This window comes from Dipodomys merriami, unplaced genomic scaffold (genome assembly GCF_024711535.1).
Source record: "Dipodomys merriami isolate MVZ:Mamm:240054 unplaced genomic scaffold, mDipMer1.0.p SCAF_5, whole genome shotgun sequence".
Classification (NCBI taxonomy): Eukaryota; Metazoa; Chordata; class Mammalia; order Rodentia; family Heteromyidae; genus Dipodomys; species Dipodomys merriami.
The window spans coordinates 77,318,460-77,335,744 of NW_027206068.1; the positions used below are offsets into that span (position 1 = coordinate 77,318,460).

The 17,285-nt window shown below is 47.4% G+C and overlaps 1 protein-coding gene across 4 annotated transcripts in view; it reads left to right on the plus strand.

Moving 5' to 3' along the window:
* The window catches only part of Dpp6 (dipeptidyl peptidase like 6), a 648,628-nt gene that overhangs the window by 471,280 nt on the left and 160,063 nt on the right, over window positions 1–17,285 (plus strand). For all 4 annotated transcript variants that reach the window (XM_069997168.1, XM_069997171.1, XM_069997167.1 and 1 more), the window contains exon 4: window positions 13,264–13,358. In XM_069997168.1, the coding sequence (XP_069853269.1) occupies window positions 13,264–13,358 (95 nt within the window). The remainder of the gene's footprint in view (window positions 1–13,263; window positions 13,359–17,285) is intronic.

Below are 17,285 nucleotides of genomic sequence, written 5' to 3' on the forward strand. Positions count from 1 at the left end.
TAACTTCCTCCTGAGCCCAAGCCGTCAGCCTTGAGTGTGTCGAGTTCCACGGCTCCCCTCAGACAGGAACTCGATCCACATGAGGACGCCAACCCCAGGGGCCCAAGGCCCCGTCACCGCATCCTCACCTGAGATGCGATCCTCTTCAGACCCAGCCGTGTGAAGCTGCGCAAGCAGGGAACGTGATGTGCTCAGAGCCTCTCCCATCGACTTGGGCAGTGTTACTAAGGACCTCCCAGAGCCTCAGAACTACGATCTGTTAGATGACTTGGGATCTTGAAGACACAGCCCCATCTGAGTAGACAACCCAAGGCATATTCTAAATGTTCAGATAAAAAGCACCATAACTAGAGTGTTAGACCTCAGGCCCAAACGCCATGAGTTCCAGGAGTTCCAGCCACTTGTCTCCCCCCTTTGCTCCCCCCTCTCCCTCCCACCCCCAGCCATGCTAAACAGAGACAGAGGCAGAATGATCACAGAGTGTGAGCCTCCCAAGGGAAGACGGCACTTCAGAACATCTTTGGAATACAGACAGAGACCTTGGGACGGGGCAGTGATACCCACAGCGGCCACACAGCCTCACTCCGGTGTGGCTTGCTGGACCATCATCTCCACCCTGTCTCTGGAGGCGCTCCGCAGGAGGTGGTACAGCTTCTTCCTTGGAGCAAAGCAGGTGTAAGTCTCGCACCGTCGGCTGGGCACTGTCCTGTGCTGTTGGCCGTTCTCTTCCTTTGTGGCAGTATCTCCTCTCCACGGGGTAAGAACACTTCACCTGTCTGAGTGGGCGGTCTGCCGCCAGTCACAGGATGCTTGCTGAGATCCTGTCGTTCACTGGAGCCCAACAGGAACAGCACAGTGACCGCAGAGATGACGGCTATGCTGAACAGACGCAGGGGGAATGGCCCGGATGCAAGGGCAGATGGGAAAGTGGGGGCTGGTGCACAAAGAGAGGCCTCGAAGGAAATTTTATTTATATTGATTTGAATAATTGAGGCTTAATGGCCTGTAATTTCATTTAAAGATGTGGACAGCAGAAATAAAACATTTGGGTTTGCTTTGCTCTGAAATGGAATTGTATTTTTGCCTAACTTGTGAATGTATAGAGAGATAGAATAGGGGCCGTATGGTGACTGTCCCCTTCCGTGCAGGAAAATGTGAGGTGGACATGCTCTCGAGGGCTCACTCACGCCCAGCTGCTTGCTGTTTGGCTTTCTTAAAGTGTGTGATGAGTTCTAACTTTAGAAAGAATTCAGGAGCCGAGCGTGCATCTCTGGAATTGCAAACAGGCCTTGCTGTGAATCCCAAACCTCTGTGTATAGATGCAAGCAGGAGTGGTGCTTTGGGGGTTTTTGTTGTTGTTGTTGTTGTTTTGCTTTCTTTTGTTATTGTACCAAGATTGAAGAGACCAGGATTTTGTGGCTGGTAGGGAAGTCTGGAGATTGAACCTTGGGTCTTGCGAATGCTTGGCAAGTGCTCTGATCTCTGAAACACACCCCAGCCCTTCTGTTTCTATTTTCTTTTTGGAATACAATCTCATAGCTCTCTTTACCCAGTTTGTCCTCGAATTTGTGCTGCCCTCCTTTTTCTGCAGAGTACGTGGGGTTCTAGCCATGCAGCACCATGCCCGACTTGCTTTTGTTTTTATGTGAGAGCAAGTCAGTTGTGGCCGTGTAAAACCTAGGGCTATTTTGTAGATGGTTTCCAAGACAATGGCTTGTCCAGAGAATTCTAGAATATGGGATAGCTGGGATCATGGGGATCATCTGGCAGTCAGTGTCCCTGCGTTGCTCTGGTGGGAAGAACGCGAGGGCCGGGGGATGCTGGCTCTAGTTCATCCTTGATAAAAAGACACGCATCATCTGCAGGCTTCAGCATTTCCCTCTGAGCGGCAAAGCTCACTCAGGCATGTTACACAAACGGTCGGGCCCACCAGGGACTCACACCCAGGAAGGGCTCCCTGAGCCAGAGAGGTAATCAAAATTCCTTTCTTCTTACATTTCAGCTATGACTTCAGATGCATACACTTCATGATAAATTTCCCCAGAAAATCAGAGAATATTTGCTTATTCCAAATTCCAGATTACTGACTTTATGGATGCCATATGAACCAGCCCTTCTGATGCAGGAAGTGTCACGGTCTCTCCCTGATGGCCAGGGGGTTTGTTCTCCCCTTTGCCTTGCCTAACCCAGTCTGTCCATTGTTCACTTATTCAGTAGCTAGAAAAACACTACTGAGATGATAAGATAGCATCCTTGCCCTTTGACCCTTGCAGCCTGGGGAGTGATTGCAATGGACCTTGAGTGATGCGGTGAAGCATGCATGCACCCGGGACACAGTGGAGGGAGAGCATGGGGAAAGGGCAGCCCGTCCGCACCCTGGACCTCAGGGAGCCTGTGGAGGTGGAACCTGGGTCACAGTGACATCAGGATGCAGCCAGGACTTTGCCAAGCAGAAATGGCAGCCTAGGAGGCAGGAAGAGATTCTTTGTCTTTGTCTTTTGTTGTTGTTGTGTTAATAGTGAAAGCACACAGGACAGGTAAAGAAACTGCTTAGCATTTGGACTGGCTGACGAGTACAATATTCGGGAGAGTGGAGGGGAAGAGGCCTGAGTGTGGCTGGGTCAGACCCCAGGCCCCTTCTCAGCACACTCTTCCTCTGCGGGGCTGAAAGCCGCCCTCTCTTTTCTTGTGTGATGAGGGTGGAAGGCAGTTAAGGGCTGGGTAGGGACACGTGTGTGTGTGTGTGTGTGTGTGTGTGTGTGTGTGTGTGTGTGTGTGTGTGTGTGTCCTTCACATGGTAGAGGTCTAAGAGAACACAATGGAAGAATAGAACGGTGTGTGCCAGGCCCGTCTTCTGGTATGCTGGTGGTCCAGTGAGAGACAGAATCCACACGCAAACAACCACACCCTGCCTGGCAGGACCGTCAGGAGGGAAGAGCCACCAAGTGTGCACACAGCAAGGCAGAGTGCAAGGTTAATAGTGGTGTGGAGGCACCCCTCTACTCCACCAGAACCCGCACGAGACGCCCAAGCAAGAACACACAATGTAGTCGTGACTTACAGGCACACAAGCACAAATCCAGTATATCCAGTATATCTTATGCTTTAGTGAGATACCCACAATGTTCTCTGGATATGTTTCTTTGCCCTCTCAACTAAACACTGATAAACACAACCTATTTCACAGTGATAAATATAATCCTTTTTCTCAGAATCTGAGCCTGCAGATCTTTGGATCTACCAGGGACCCAATTCATCTTTGAAAAACAGAATGAAGATGTTAGGAGATTAAAGCGGTGAGGATTCATTTAACTATAAGTAACTTGACCCAAAAGAAGGCCATAGGAGCCCAGAGATTTAAGGGGTTTGCTGTAGGAAAATGTCACATGACCAAGGATCATGAATTTGTCCCACAACTCCCAGCATTCCCTGCAGGGGGCGCTGTTCAGTGGTGACCGTCCCCTGGGTGGAGAGGATGGAATGGACATGGGCTGGCATCACACCCTCTCCCCTATTTCAACTTCTTTTTTTTTGAGACAGGGTCTCAGTATGTAGCCTGAACTTGCTGTGTGGCCCTGGAACCCTGCTCAGCCACTCAGGGCCAGGATTGCGGCATGCACCACACCATTCCCAGACTTTTTAATATTTGTATAGAAATGAATTTTTTTTCGAGAAATAAGAGACTAGCTGAGCAAATCCCTGGGAACTGCGCCCGAGCTACAAGTTGCAGTCTGTCCTTGCTCCCTGTTTGTAATGGAACCTCCCCTACCCAATGATTTTGAACACACACACACACACACACACACACACACACACACACACACACACACACACACACACACACACACACACACACACACACACACACACACACACACACACACGGGTCATTTAATCTTCAGTGAGTGTGAGGCCAGAGCCCGGAGCCCACCCAGGGCTGGTGATTTGCTGGAAGGATTCACAGGATTAGGCCTTGCCTGCAGTCAAGTTTTGAGCAAAATTATGAAAGGAGAAAGACACGCAGGGCAGGGAGTCATGGGGAGAGCCAGGAAATCCACGGCAGGCCCCCACAGCCCTCCCTCCCCTCTCCTGGCAGAGCCGTGCGAGACCCACTTGGGTCACCCAGCGAGCTGTAGAGCTCAGTGACATAGTGTCCCGAGGCTAACCCACCAGGGACCCGATGGCACGGAATTTTCCATGGCTGGTTCCTGGCAGGCATCCTGTGCCCTGGAGGAGCCAGTGTGCTACCCACAGAGAGGGAAACAGCTGGGCGGCGTTAGCCATGCCATGCAGATAGTTCAGGCACGGAGAGCTGCGCACATCCAACGGGATGAACTTGTCCTGGAATTGGTGTGGTATTTGCACAGCTGGGTGAACATGCGAAAAGTGACCATCGCGTCTGCTGTCAATGGCTATAACAGTGGCTTTTGTTACGCAAATTTTATCTAAAAAGTACATCTTACCCAGAAGCATTTCTATACGGAAGAATTATGATGTGGGGAGGTAGGTCAGCAAACAGATGGACAGATAGGTAGATAGATGGACGGACAGACAGATATTTGGATGGACAGATGGACAGATAGATACCACCTGTGAGCTGATTGAGGGGATTGCGTTATATCGAATGCCAGGTCTTACGGAGACCGTGTTCTCTCCCGTAGTGCATAGGAAGGCAGCCTGGGGCAGCCTTACGAAGGAAAGCTGAACTTCCTGCAGTTGCTGTCCACAGTGGAGTATGAGCCACTGGGAGCAAAGGAATGGAGCACAGTGAACCACAGGCCCTGGAGCACTCTTAGCAGATGGTTGAACTCTGAGAGTCACAAACCTCCTTGCCTGTATTCAGGAAACGTGCGCTTGTCTGCTCAGGCCTCTGTGGTCCGCAACAGGTGGCCACCGGGGTAGATGGCCATGGGAGGGACTCCAAGAGTCCTGCTTCCTCTGCATCCTTGAGCAGGGGGCTCATGGAGAATCCAGTCCTGAAGGAAAGCCTCTCGGCAGCCCCGGTCATAGAATGGGAATCTCTCAGGCACGTCTTGGTGCACATTTGTCCTCATCTTTTTTTAATCCATCTACTCAGCAAGTACACATTGGCATCTTCTACCTGGCAGCCAGGTGACTCCTTCCAAAACAGAAAGGGCACCCACTGTGAAGTCAGTCAGCAGGTGAGGCCTGCCTCTGGGCTCTGACCTGACTGCCTGAGGCAGGCAGATCTTTAAGATGATAAAATAATCTCTGCTTTCGAAAATGATCAGCTCATGCTCACTAATTTTTTTATTAGCTTTAAGTAGTTGTGCAAAAGAATTGCCACTTAACAAAGCAGTTCATGAATAGAACATCCCGATCAATGTCACCCCTTTCAACATGATCATGCATCCCTCCCTCCCCACCCCTCTCCCTCACTCTTCTTAATTTTGTAGGACATACACTGGAATCTTGTCTGTGTTTCCCCCTCTTCTCTTTGTTTGACTGCCCCTTCCCCTTTGATCCAGTCCCATACCTTTCACATACCCTTGCCTCCTGTTATTTTTTTGAACTTTGACTTTGCCTTCTAAAGCATTACACTGTCTGAGTTCTCCCTTGAAAGGACCATATTTCAATGGATACATTTGTACACACCTGCATATCACCCAACATATTTACTTACAAGTTTGTAAGCTAGATCTAGCTTCCACAGACAAGAGAGGACACACATCCTTTGTCTCTCTGTGCCTGACCTATTCACTTAACATGAAGTTTTCCAAGTCTTTCCATTTCTTCACAAACAGCACAATGTCATCCTTTATGAGCATGAGTAGAATTCCATTGTGTATATGTACCACATTTTCCTGATCCATTCATCCATCCACTGAGGGGCATCTGGGCTGATTCCATATCTTGTCTATGGTGAATAATGCTGCAATGAACATGGTTGTGCTGGTGGCTTTACTGGTTTGTGATCATGTGGGTAAATGCCCAGGAGTGGAATTGCTGGGTCATAGGGGAGCTCTTTGTTTAATGTTTTGATCAACCTCCACACTGCTTTCCAGAGTGGGAGTTTACACTCCCACCACAATGCAGTAGCATACCCTTTTGGCTACAATCTTGCTAGCATCTGTTATTGTTAGTTTTCTCAATAATGGCCATTCTAACGGGGGTGAGGTGGAATCTCAATGTGGTTTAGATTTATGTCACTTTTATGGCCAGAGATGTTGAGCATTTCTTCATGTGAATGGTTGTTCTTTTCTTCCCTCTTTCCCCTCTTCCTCCTCCTCCTCTTCTTCCTCCTTCTTTTTTCTTCATTCTACTTTTTGCATTAATTGGGTTGCTGGTTTTTTGAGGGTTTAATTTTTTGAGTTCTCTGAATATTCTGGTTTCTCAGCGTCTTCCGTCAGGCTAGAGCATTTGATGAAACAGTGCCTTCTGGTGGCAGAGAATGTGCTCAACAGTTACAGCAGCCATGCTATCTGTAGCTTGTATAGAGAATTGATTGTGAGGCCTGCATTTAAAGAGACACATAATTTTTCCCAAGTCTTTCCATTTCCTAACAAATGGGGCAATGTCATTCTTTCTAATGGAGTAAGCCAGGAAACATAGGTCCTCTGGCTTCCTTATTTGCAACAACTAGTATATCTCTGAGTCAAGCAGAAAAGGTCAGATAAGATGATGTTAGGGAAATGAACCCTAAGATATGTACTCAAATTTTTTTTCATGCGATTGTTTCTCACATATTTATAAGATTATTTCTTTGTTGCTTTGTTGTCCCTCCCCCATGGTATAACCCCTGCTTTCACTGTATTTGATGTTGGTATAATTTGTGGAGTGGAAGAGAAAAAACAAATCATTAAAACAGGGATACATGGCAACAATGAGATGTACAAGTCCTTATGTTGAAAACAAACTTTACAACTTTGGTGGGGGGGGAGGATTCGGTGGGAGGTGGCTGGGGGGGGAGGGGAGGATGGGAAGGGGAAACAAAGGAGGAAGCTACAATGCTTGATAAGAAATGTACTCATTATCTCTTGCCCATGTAATTGTAACCCCTCTGTACGGTATTTTCACAATAAAAAAAAGAGACATAACTTTTCTGAGGATGTATGTGTCATATCAATGTAGCAAACAAGCATGAGGACAGATACAATCCACCTTGTTAATTGGGTTTAGGATTTCTGTACCACTAACCTATTAGTTTATTTATTAATACATAATGTTACCCTGGATGTAAATTTATCTACCTGTCATTTATAATGACTTTAGCAATGTGGTATTGTCATTTGAACAAGAGCACTGCTTTGTAACAAAGCCAAGAGCCTCAATGATTATTTTTACTCATGATCTGCAGAGACGTGAGCACAGAGCCTGGCAAGACAGGATCAATGTACAGGACCTTGTTTTCACAAACAGTGACACCTGCCCCATCCTTATAATGGATCATTACAAGCCAGAAGCTCACACCTATGTGTCTCAGAGCATGAGTTTAAAAACTGCCTCTGTGTACACTTTTTCTTAACTAAAATCATCCAAGATTGTCTTAAAATTTTAGGTTACTTTTAGTGAAAAAGAGTGCCTGGAAAATATACACTACCATTGGTATGTTCCTTCTGTTGTGAAGCTCTGTCCAAATGAGGTGCTTCAGAAACTTGTGGTTTGTGCACCAAGCCCTCAGTCTCCTATCACCTAGCACACGCATGTCCAGCACTAAGCCATCCGTCTCCTATCACCTAGCACACGCATGTCCAGCACCAAGCCCTCAGTCTCCTATCACCTAGCACACGCATGTCCAGCACTAAGCCCTCAGTCTCCTATCACCTAGCACACACATGCCCAGCACTAAGCCCTCAGTCTCCTATCACCTAGCACACGCATGTCCAGCACTAAGCCCTCAGTCTCCTATCACCTAGCACACGCATGTCCAGCACTAAGCCATCAGTCTCCTATCACCTAGCACACACATGCCCAGCACTAAGCCATCAGTCTCCTGTCACCTAGCACACGCATGTCCAGCACTAAGCCCTCAGTCTCCTATCACCTAGCACACACATGTCCAGCACTAAGCCCTCAGTCTCCTGTCACCTAGCACACACATGCCCAGCACTAAGCCCTCAGTCTCCTGTCACCTAGCACACGCATGTCCAGCACTAAGCCATCAGTCTCCTGTCACCTAGCACACGCATGTCCAGCACTAAGCCATCAGTCTCCTGTCACCTAGCACACGCATGTCCAGCATTAAGTCCTCAGTCTCTGATCACCTAGCACACACATGTCCAGCACTAAGCCATCAGTCTCCTGTCACCTAGCACACACATGCCCAGCACTAAGCCATCAGTCTCCTATCACCTAGCACACGCATGTCCAGCACTAAGCCATCAGTCTCCTATCACCTAGCACACACATGCCCAGCACTAAGCCATCAGTCTCCTGTCACCTAGCACACGCATGTCCAGCACTAAGCCATCAGTCTCCTATCACCTAGCACACGCATGTCCAGCACTAAGCCCTCAGTCTCCTGTCACCTAGCACACACATGCCCAGCACTAAGCCATCAGTCTCCTATCACCTAGCACACGCATGTCCAGCACTAAGCCATCAGTCTCCTATCACCTAGCACACGCATGTCCAGCACTAAGCCCTCAGTCTCCTGTCACCTAGCACACGCATGTCCAGCACTAAGCCATCAGTCTCCTATCACCTAGCACACGCATGTCCAGCACTAAGCCCTCAGTCTCCTGTCACCTAGCACACGCATGTCCAGCACTAAGCCATCCGTCTCCTATCACCTAGCACACACATGCCCAGCACTAAGCCCTCAGTCTCCTGTCACCTAGCACACACATGTCCAGCACCAAGCCCTCAGTCTCCCCCCACCTAGCACATGCAGGTCCAGCACTGAGCCCTCAGTCTCCTATCACCTAGCACACACATGTCCAGCACTAAGCCTTCAGTCTCCTATCACCTAGCACATGCATGTCCAGCACTAAGCCCTCAGTCCCCCCCAGCACATACATGTCTGGGCCTTGCAGTGGACGTTGAAATAGAGTTTATAGATTGGGAGAATGTTTGGAGTTTTCACTGAGAATGAGCAGTCTGGGTTGTAACTGGAGAACTGGGTGATCTCCTCTTGGCTGGTGTGGTGTGTTCTTGTCACCCTGTCCTGGGTGGTGATATTTCAAGAGGCTGAACATGGTATCATCATGAGGGATGGCATCTCTGACCATGGACCTACAGCTGGGCAGCTGTGTGGGCACTAGCAGGCCCTGACGGTCCTTTGCCGGAATCGATTCTGGACGTTATTTTTAAGAAAGCTTTAGTTTAGAATCGATTTATTGTATTATTTATTGTATTCTACAGTTGAAAAGGTGCGGTGAGTGCTGGAATGCCTGTACTCAGCAGCTCTGTTGTTACGGCCTTACATTAACGTGATACCTTTGTCACAACAGATGAACCAGTAGTTTGGTGGTACCCACCGCCACACCGGACTCCGTCCAGAAGGGCTGGCTGCTGGTGTCATAGTCCACATAAGCTCCTCTTGCAGTGAGCCCTTCTCAGCCATTTCAGTCAGGGTAATGTGTTACATGAATTGCTTGCCTATGTCCGGCCAACCTTGTATTGTACTTTCCTGTGTGTATAATTAACATACTAAGGTAGTTTTTACAGCCATGTTCAGATATTTTGGTCTGGGTGCACTATCAGCTCACTCCTGTAATCTTAGCTATTCAGGAGACATATCTGAGGATCACGGTTCGAAGCCATCTGAGGCAGAAACTCTATGAGACTCTTATTTCAAAATATAAAAAATTTAAACTGGAAGTGGTGCTGTGGCTTAAGTGGTAGATCACTATCCTCAAGCAAAAAGAAAAAAAAATAAATAAATCAGGTATAACACCCAGATCCTGAGTTCAAGTTCCAGGACCAGCACAGAAATCATCAAGATTCTGCTATTGTGGTGCACCAGAGGATATTCCTCTTTGTCTTGGATGCCTTGGTGAAGGTCCATGAAAATTCTTTAATTCACACCAACTACATTTAGTAAGAGTAACTTGGTAATGCTATATTGGCATTTTGTTTGGTAGAGTTTGAAAGAGAAGCCAGCTGGCCCAGGCTTTCCTAGAGGGCGAGGTTTATGTACTAATTCTGTTGTTTTACTTGTTAGAGGGACCTCAGATTTCCTATTTCTTTTTGCATCAATCTCAATAGTTTGAGACTTCTCATACTTTTCTGTTTCACTTAGATGATTGGATGTGTGGACATAAAGCTTTTCATGTCCTCCCTGGCAAGCCGTTCTTTTGCTTGTATACTAAGGAGGAATACCACATTCTTCATTTCTAAATTTACTGATTCGCATCTTTTTTCCTATAGGTTTAGCTAGAAGTTTGAGAATTTGATCTTTTCTGAGAACTTTTTTATTTTATTGAGTTTTTCCCCATTGTTTTCTTGTTCTTTATCCATTTTCATCTTCATCTTTAGTATGCCCTTCCTTTTCCTCCTCAAGTTTTGTTTGTTCTTATTTTGCTATTGGAAATTTAAAGTTAATGATTTGAGGTTTTTCTTCTTTAATATTAATATTTGTATCTAAGCCATTAATTTCCCCCACAGTTTACTTTACAACTTATATGTTTTATTTCACCCATTTCAAAATATTCCCTAATTTCACTTGTGATTTCCACTTTGACCCCTTTGTCACAACCAACAAGGCATTTAATTTCCAACAGTCTGTGTTTCCCTTGTTCCTGTGTTATTGATTTCCATTGTTATTGCAGTGGAACCTACTTGACCTGAGAGTGTCCTTTTTGAGTTTACTGAGCCTGTTACATGGCCTAGAATATCCTCTACCCTTGAGGATGTTCTGTGTACATTTGAAAAGAATGTGTATTTCTCCAGTTTTGTATGGAATGGTCTAAAGACTTATTTGTCCATTTGTTTTGCAGTGTTGCTTATATCATTCATTTCCATCCATTGTCCATCCCTTAGCCAGTCAACATCTCTAATGAACATACTTAGATTGCTGTTGTTTTCTCCCTCTACTTCTTTCAGTGTTTGCTTCATGTATTTGGGGACACTCTTGTTTAGTGCATATGTGATTGCACATCTTGACACACTGAACCCCTAATTTCATGTCAAATGTCTCACTTTACCTCTAATACTTTTGGCTTAAATGTTATTTCACCTGGTATATTATTTTAGCCAGCCTAGCTCTATTTCAGTTCTATTTGCATTTGTAATTGTTATTTGAAGTGTGTTGCGTGTAGACAGGGCATAACTGTATGACATGTTTGTTTTCCAACATCAATTTATAGCTAATGAGATTATCAACAGCGGTATGTCTACCATTTTGCTATTGGCTTTTTACATTTCTAATGTGCTTTTGCCCTCCTATTTTTCCATTCTACTCTAAATGATTTCTGTCTCTTCATTGATGATATTCTCTATATGGGTGAGACCTGGTTCTCGTGCATTTCAATACTCCTAGATATTGATTCCTTAAGTTTTTCTAATATATTTATAACAGCTAATACCCTTGATGACAGTTAAGGGAAATAATTTTTAAAAATAAGAGCTGGGGCACGCCATGACCCAACGTGTGGGCAATGGAGGTGCCAGGGAGAGAGAAGGGTAGAGGGACAGAAAAAAAAGTACTCGACAAATCGTGGCTAGAAATGGAATGAAAACTATCCCTCAGTAGACAACAGTTGCTCTGAGAGCATCAGACAAAAGGAGCACGAAAGCACCCCATTTAAAGCGCATCACATTTGAGACAGTCGAAAACCAGAGGTGAGTGGCAAAGGGAAAGACAGAGAGATGCCTGCGAGAAGCCCTGCCTGCAGGAAGAGCCATGCGCGGACCACGCGGCTCCTCAGGGCTCTCAGCAGACAGGGTGGGACCGACACTCAGAATGCGAAGAGGAAAAACAGGAAACACAGCCCGAAAATAGATATCCAGAGAATCAATCCTTCATGAATAAGAATTGAATCAGGACGTTTCAGTAAGACAGAGAATCCCAAACGCCTTGCCAGCCCGGATCCTAGCAAACTTCCTCTGGCAGTAAGAGAAGGGTCATCCGTGGAGACCCCAAGACCCCCATACTACTCAGGGCGCGTCAGAAATGGGGGCTGAGCAGGGGCCTCAGGCAGTCTTGCTTTTTGACATTTTTACCTTAGCATCCCACTGCAGACAGTCTCGCTGGCGTTGTCTCGTGCACGCCGGCCCAGCAGCGTGGTGTGGGAAGGGACCGGGCATGTGCAGATTCCTCTAGTTCATACAAGGGGTGCATTATTAACTTTGCCGACAAGGAAAAGTTAGGCATCTTAGAGCCCCTAGGAAAACCACTAAAAATAAATGCTAGGAGGGTTTTTAATTTGATACCAGCCTGGTATTTGTCTGTTTTTCCCCCCCCTGGGATTTTCCTGTTTTCAGGATCTTACTCCAGGAAAAAACCCATTCAAACCATGTTGTAGATTTCCCTGCCACTTCCTCTAGTGGTCATGTAGTTTCCCATTGTGTCTTCAACTCTTTCATCTATTTTGGGCCACTATATGGTGTGAGGTAAGGCCTTCAGAATGCTAACAGAGAAGACAGGAGACCGTCCAGGCCAGACACCAACATCTGATACTGTTTTCTTCACATCATTCATTGAAGAGGTGATGCTGTCCTTGTTGGGTGTTCCTGGCACCACAAACATGTGGGTTTGTTTCTAGGATTCCTAGTTCTTTTAACCACTATCATAATAATACCATGCTGTTTTGGTTATAATCATTTTATAACATGTTCTGAAATCAGAGGCATGTGACTCCTTTGTGCCTGAGAGTGTTGTGTATAAATTCAAGAGCAAGGGCTGCGGTATTCTCTGAGAACAGCACAGAGCTGTCTGCAGGCAAAATGGAGGCTGGCTCTGTAGGGCATGAATGTAGGCAGCATGCATTGGGTCATCTGTAGGCTCCCTCCAGTCTCAGATGGAGGGGACTGTTCCTTAGTACAGCTCCTCTCAGCCCGTGGTGTCAGCCTCCTTCTGTCCTGTGTGTCCACGCTGCGTGTCCTTCCCCAGAAAGTCTCCGACATCCCAAAGTTTCTACATGTGCACCTTCTGGGTGCCCTGCCCCCGGGGAGCAGGAGAGGCCCAGAGACAAGCTTCGTAGGACATGACATTAATCCGCACCGGATGCATTCACCACGTTTAAAGGACTCTTTGATGAAAAAGCTCTGTGTCCTTTTTTCAGCATGAGTTGATTCATTTCACACAAGTGTCCATCAGAAACAGATGACTCATGTTTCTTTTTATTTCCTCTTTTGTAGATAAAGAATTCATCTACAGAGAACGGACGGGAACTGTGATACTGAGGAACGTTGAAACAAATAACTCTACAGTGCTAATAGAAGGCAAAAGAATCGTAAGTACTCTGTCTAACCAGGATAATTTCAGGCTTGACTCCTGCAAGTCAATAAAGCAGAAAATGACGTCAGGTTTCAACTTGTAGTGTAGCCAAGGAGAAGCAATACGCTGGGCTCCACAGGCTGAGAACTGAGGGTGGATAGTGTGCGATTGAAATCACGCTAATTCAATAAGACGAACGCTCGCTTTGTGCCGCCATCCCAGAACTCTCTGCAGGTGTCGGGAACAAGTGTTGCATGTCATTATAATTGAAAGATAAAGTCTTAAGGCATTACACCATTAGCGAACAATTACAATAATGCCTGCATAGTACTTGAAAGAACTCTTGCTCAGTCACTCTTGAAATAAACACAGGCAATGTCATCATAGGCGCTGTGACTCTACCTAATGATATGAAGTGATGTTTGTGCTTCAGAATAAGTCCCTGAGTCGATCTGAGTGCTATAGGCTTATCCTCGGGGAAAACATGTTTTCTCTGAGACTTAAGTGACATTATGATTTGGGCTTTGTGTATAACAATATTAAAAATATCTGAAGACTGGAGTTATGTGCCAAAACCCAATTAAAGAGGAATTAAATTTGTTTCTTTGCTTACAGTCTAGCCATACCTGGTGGTAAGAGAAATAAATCTCAAGCTCTAAGATGTTGATCACTTTTTTGTCTGATACATCAGGGAATTCACGGGAAGAGAACAAAGCTCAATCTAAACAAAAGGCAAGAATTGAAAACAGTCAGGGATGTTGAGTGAGAATAACTCATAACACAGGAATGAGGCGCAGAGTAGACACGGAGTCGTGGAATCAGGATTAGAGGAGACTGGGGAAGCATTCGTCAGCCCCTGGTGTTACAGATGAGGGCTGGTGAGTGAATGTCGCGGGGTTCCACATTCCTCCCGCTGGGACTGGTCTCTGTACCACCCCTTCCAGCACCCACAGAAAGCCTACTGAACTCGCCATTCATGTGTTGTGATTTCTTTTTACTATAAATATACCTATTCTTTCTTCCTTTTTTATTGTGAGTGCCAATATTGAGGCCCAGGCCTGGGCCTGGGCACTGTCCTTTAGCTTTCTCACGCAAGCCTGGTACTCTGCCATGTGAGCCATGGCTCCTCTCCTCTCTTTTTGCTGCTTAATGGGCAATAAGAGTTTCATGGACTTTCCTGCCTGGACCAGCTTTGAACTGCAGTCCTCAACTCTCAGCCTTCTGACTCACTAGAATTAGAGGCATGAGTCATTAGTGCCTGAATAAGATACCATTAAAAAAAAAAGTTTCACTCACATTTATCATCACGCAGAGCCTCTCCTTCATGAGGCCTCTGAGGATGGAGGCCTGCGCGGCGGGGCGAGGGTGCCATTCCCTGAATGAATTTGTACTCTGCAAAAGAAGACCCAAGCAGGACTGGGAAGGTGGCTCGGTGGTAGAGTGCTTGCCTAGCATGCATGAAGACCTGGGTTCGATTCTTCAGCACCACATACACAGAAAAAGCCGGAAGTGGCACTGTGGCTCATGGGGTAGAGCCCTAGCCTTGAGCTGAAGAGCTGAGGGACAGTGCCCAGGCCCAGAGTTCAGGCCCCATGACCAACAAAAATGAAAAAGAAAAGAAGGAAACAGTAACGATGCAGGACAAGATGTCCTGGCTGTGGGTGAGGGGCGGCCGTGATTCCTGGAGTGTGCAGGGCGGTGCTGGGTGCTGAGGCCCCAGGACGGGCGCCGCCTCCAGTTCCTAGGTCAGTAGCTTGTGATGGTGGATGTTAACGGAAGTTGTTTAGTGGAATCCTAAGGCACCTCCCAGCCGGCTGCAGGTAAGGAAAGCCCTCATGGCTGTGGACTAGCTGGCTTGTGCTGCATGCTGCAGTCTCTTTCACCTTAAAATGTCTCTCCTGCCCGCATGTTATAATCATTATTAGGTAAATGATGCACACAGCCCCATCAACTCACAATTCTTCTCTCAGAGCTGCATTTAAATGCTCCCAAACGAGACTTCAACAAAAGAAATGACGGGGAGAGAGCGAGGGCTGGCATTGTCCAAAGAGAAAACGCACTCATTACCTGGCGAATGGAACTGTAGCTCACTCTGTACTTCACCTTACAACAACAATGGAGAAGATAAAACTAAAGAAGGCAGTTGGGGGCCTGCAGCGTGTCTCAGAGTGCGGGGCTCCACGTTTAAATTCCTCTGCGCCAGAGTCCTCACGCACGGCGCTTCTGTCCTTCCTGCCCTGGTGCAAGTTCATTGCCCCTGGCAGCACACGCTGTTGGTGCCCTGGGGGGCATCTGGCTGGTGTGAGCGGGTTGAGCGAGCGGTGAGGCGGGGGCTCGCAGCGTCAGAGTTCCTTGGGTGGTATCAGCCTGCGGCGTGGCAGTTTCTGGAGTTTGTGCCCTGCATGTTGCTTCCTGGAGTGGGAGGTTTGCAGCGTGCTGAGCATTGTGTTTGGTGGCAGGCTCCAGGGACATTGCCCTTTCCCTATGAAGGTTCAGGGTTCGAGTCAGTGGTAATGAACTGGCAAAAGACACACGAGTGTGAGGGAAAACGTGGCTGTTTCTGCATGGTGCTCACATGAGTCTGCACACAGCAGGAAGCCTGGGGCTTCTGTGCCCCTCCCAGGGCAAGGTGGGGAGACGTGTGAAGTCCGTTTTGCAGTGTTTGTGTAACAGGAGTGGGCCCAGGACAGCACCCCGGGACAGTGCCCTGCCCCCTAGGATGCTGTGAGACGTTCGGCCTCCCTCGGTTAACTCCAACTCGCACCGTTAACTCCACCCAGCCTTCCTCTGTCCCAGGGACTCGTCTGGGACCTAATGTAGCCTGTTTGGGGCTCTCCATGCCTGAGCCCCAACAATATTGTACCAAGTGTCCTCTGCCATTATTAATTCATAAGAAGCAATCTAAAATGGCTTGTTGAACACGATTCTTGTAGAAATTTTGAAGAGCTCATTCAGATTTCCATGGGACGTGAACTCAACCACGCATGCTGCCCAGGGTCCAGGAGGTCCTCATGGAAGAACATCCAGCCAGGCTCTGCTGCTGCTTCTTGTCCCCCACCTAGGAGGTGTTCCACTGTGGGTGGATAGCAGAGGAGGAGGGGACTGGTAGCTCCAGGTCCTGACCTTGAATGTCAGTTCCTAGCTAGAGCTCGCTGCTCAGCCACACCCGTAGGCGTAGGTGCTGCCTACGGGTCCTTCCTCCCTAAGGAATGTGGGAAAGACAATGAGGGGATTGTGTTCTGCCTATAGGACGGCAAGCCCCAGCAGTGCAGGCTCAAAGTGTGGGGCTGGGCCTGCAGAGAGCTGAGCCGGAAGCAAGGCCAGGGGAGGCCACGTGAGCATGGGAATGAAGCACACCATGCTGCAGGGAGAACCCCGTCATCCAGGCAGCCCAGGCCAAGCGCCCACCCCCGGCAGCCCCCAAGTCCAGACAGGAGTGGCAGAAGGCCAGATCTTACCCCTCACAAGGCTTGATCACAACTGGTTTCCAGTCTGAGGCATGCTCAGACTTCTAACATTCAATAAAAAATCAGCCCAGTACGGGCTCAAGAGGCTGAGATCTAAGAATCACAATTCAAAGCCAGCCTGGGCAGGAAAGTCTGAGACTCTTATTTCTGATTAACTACCAAAAAGCCAGACACAGAGGTGTGGCTCAAGTGGTAGAGTGCTATCCTTGAGCAAAAACGCTCAGAGACATTGCCCTCCCCCTCCATCCCAGAGAAAGTTCCCTGCCTTCCTAGTAGAAGTGCACTTAAAGTGGATTTCATCCAGTTTGGTCAGTTTAACTGAGTAGATTCCATGGGTCCTGGAATTCCTGCAAACTCATACCAGAACACACTCTCAGGAGACCAGGCCTTTCTTCAGCCTTTGTGTGAAACTGAGATGTATAAACCTGAGAGAGACCGTGCAGGGTGTGTTTGTTTCTTAGACGAGGAAACCACTA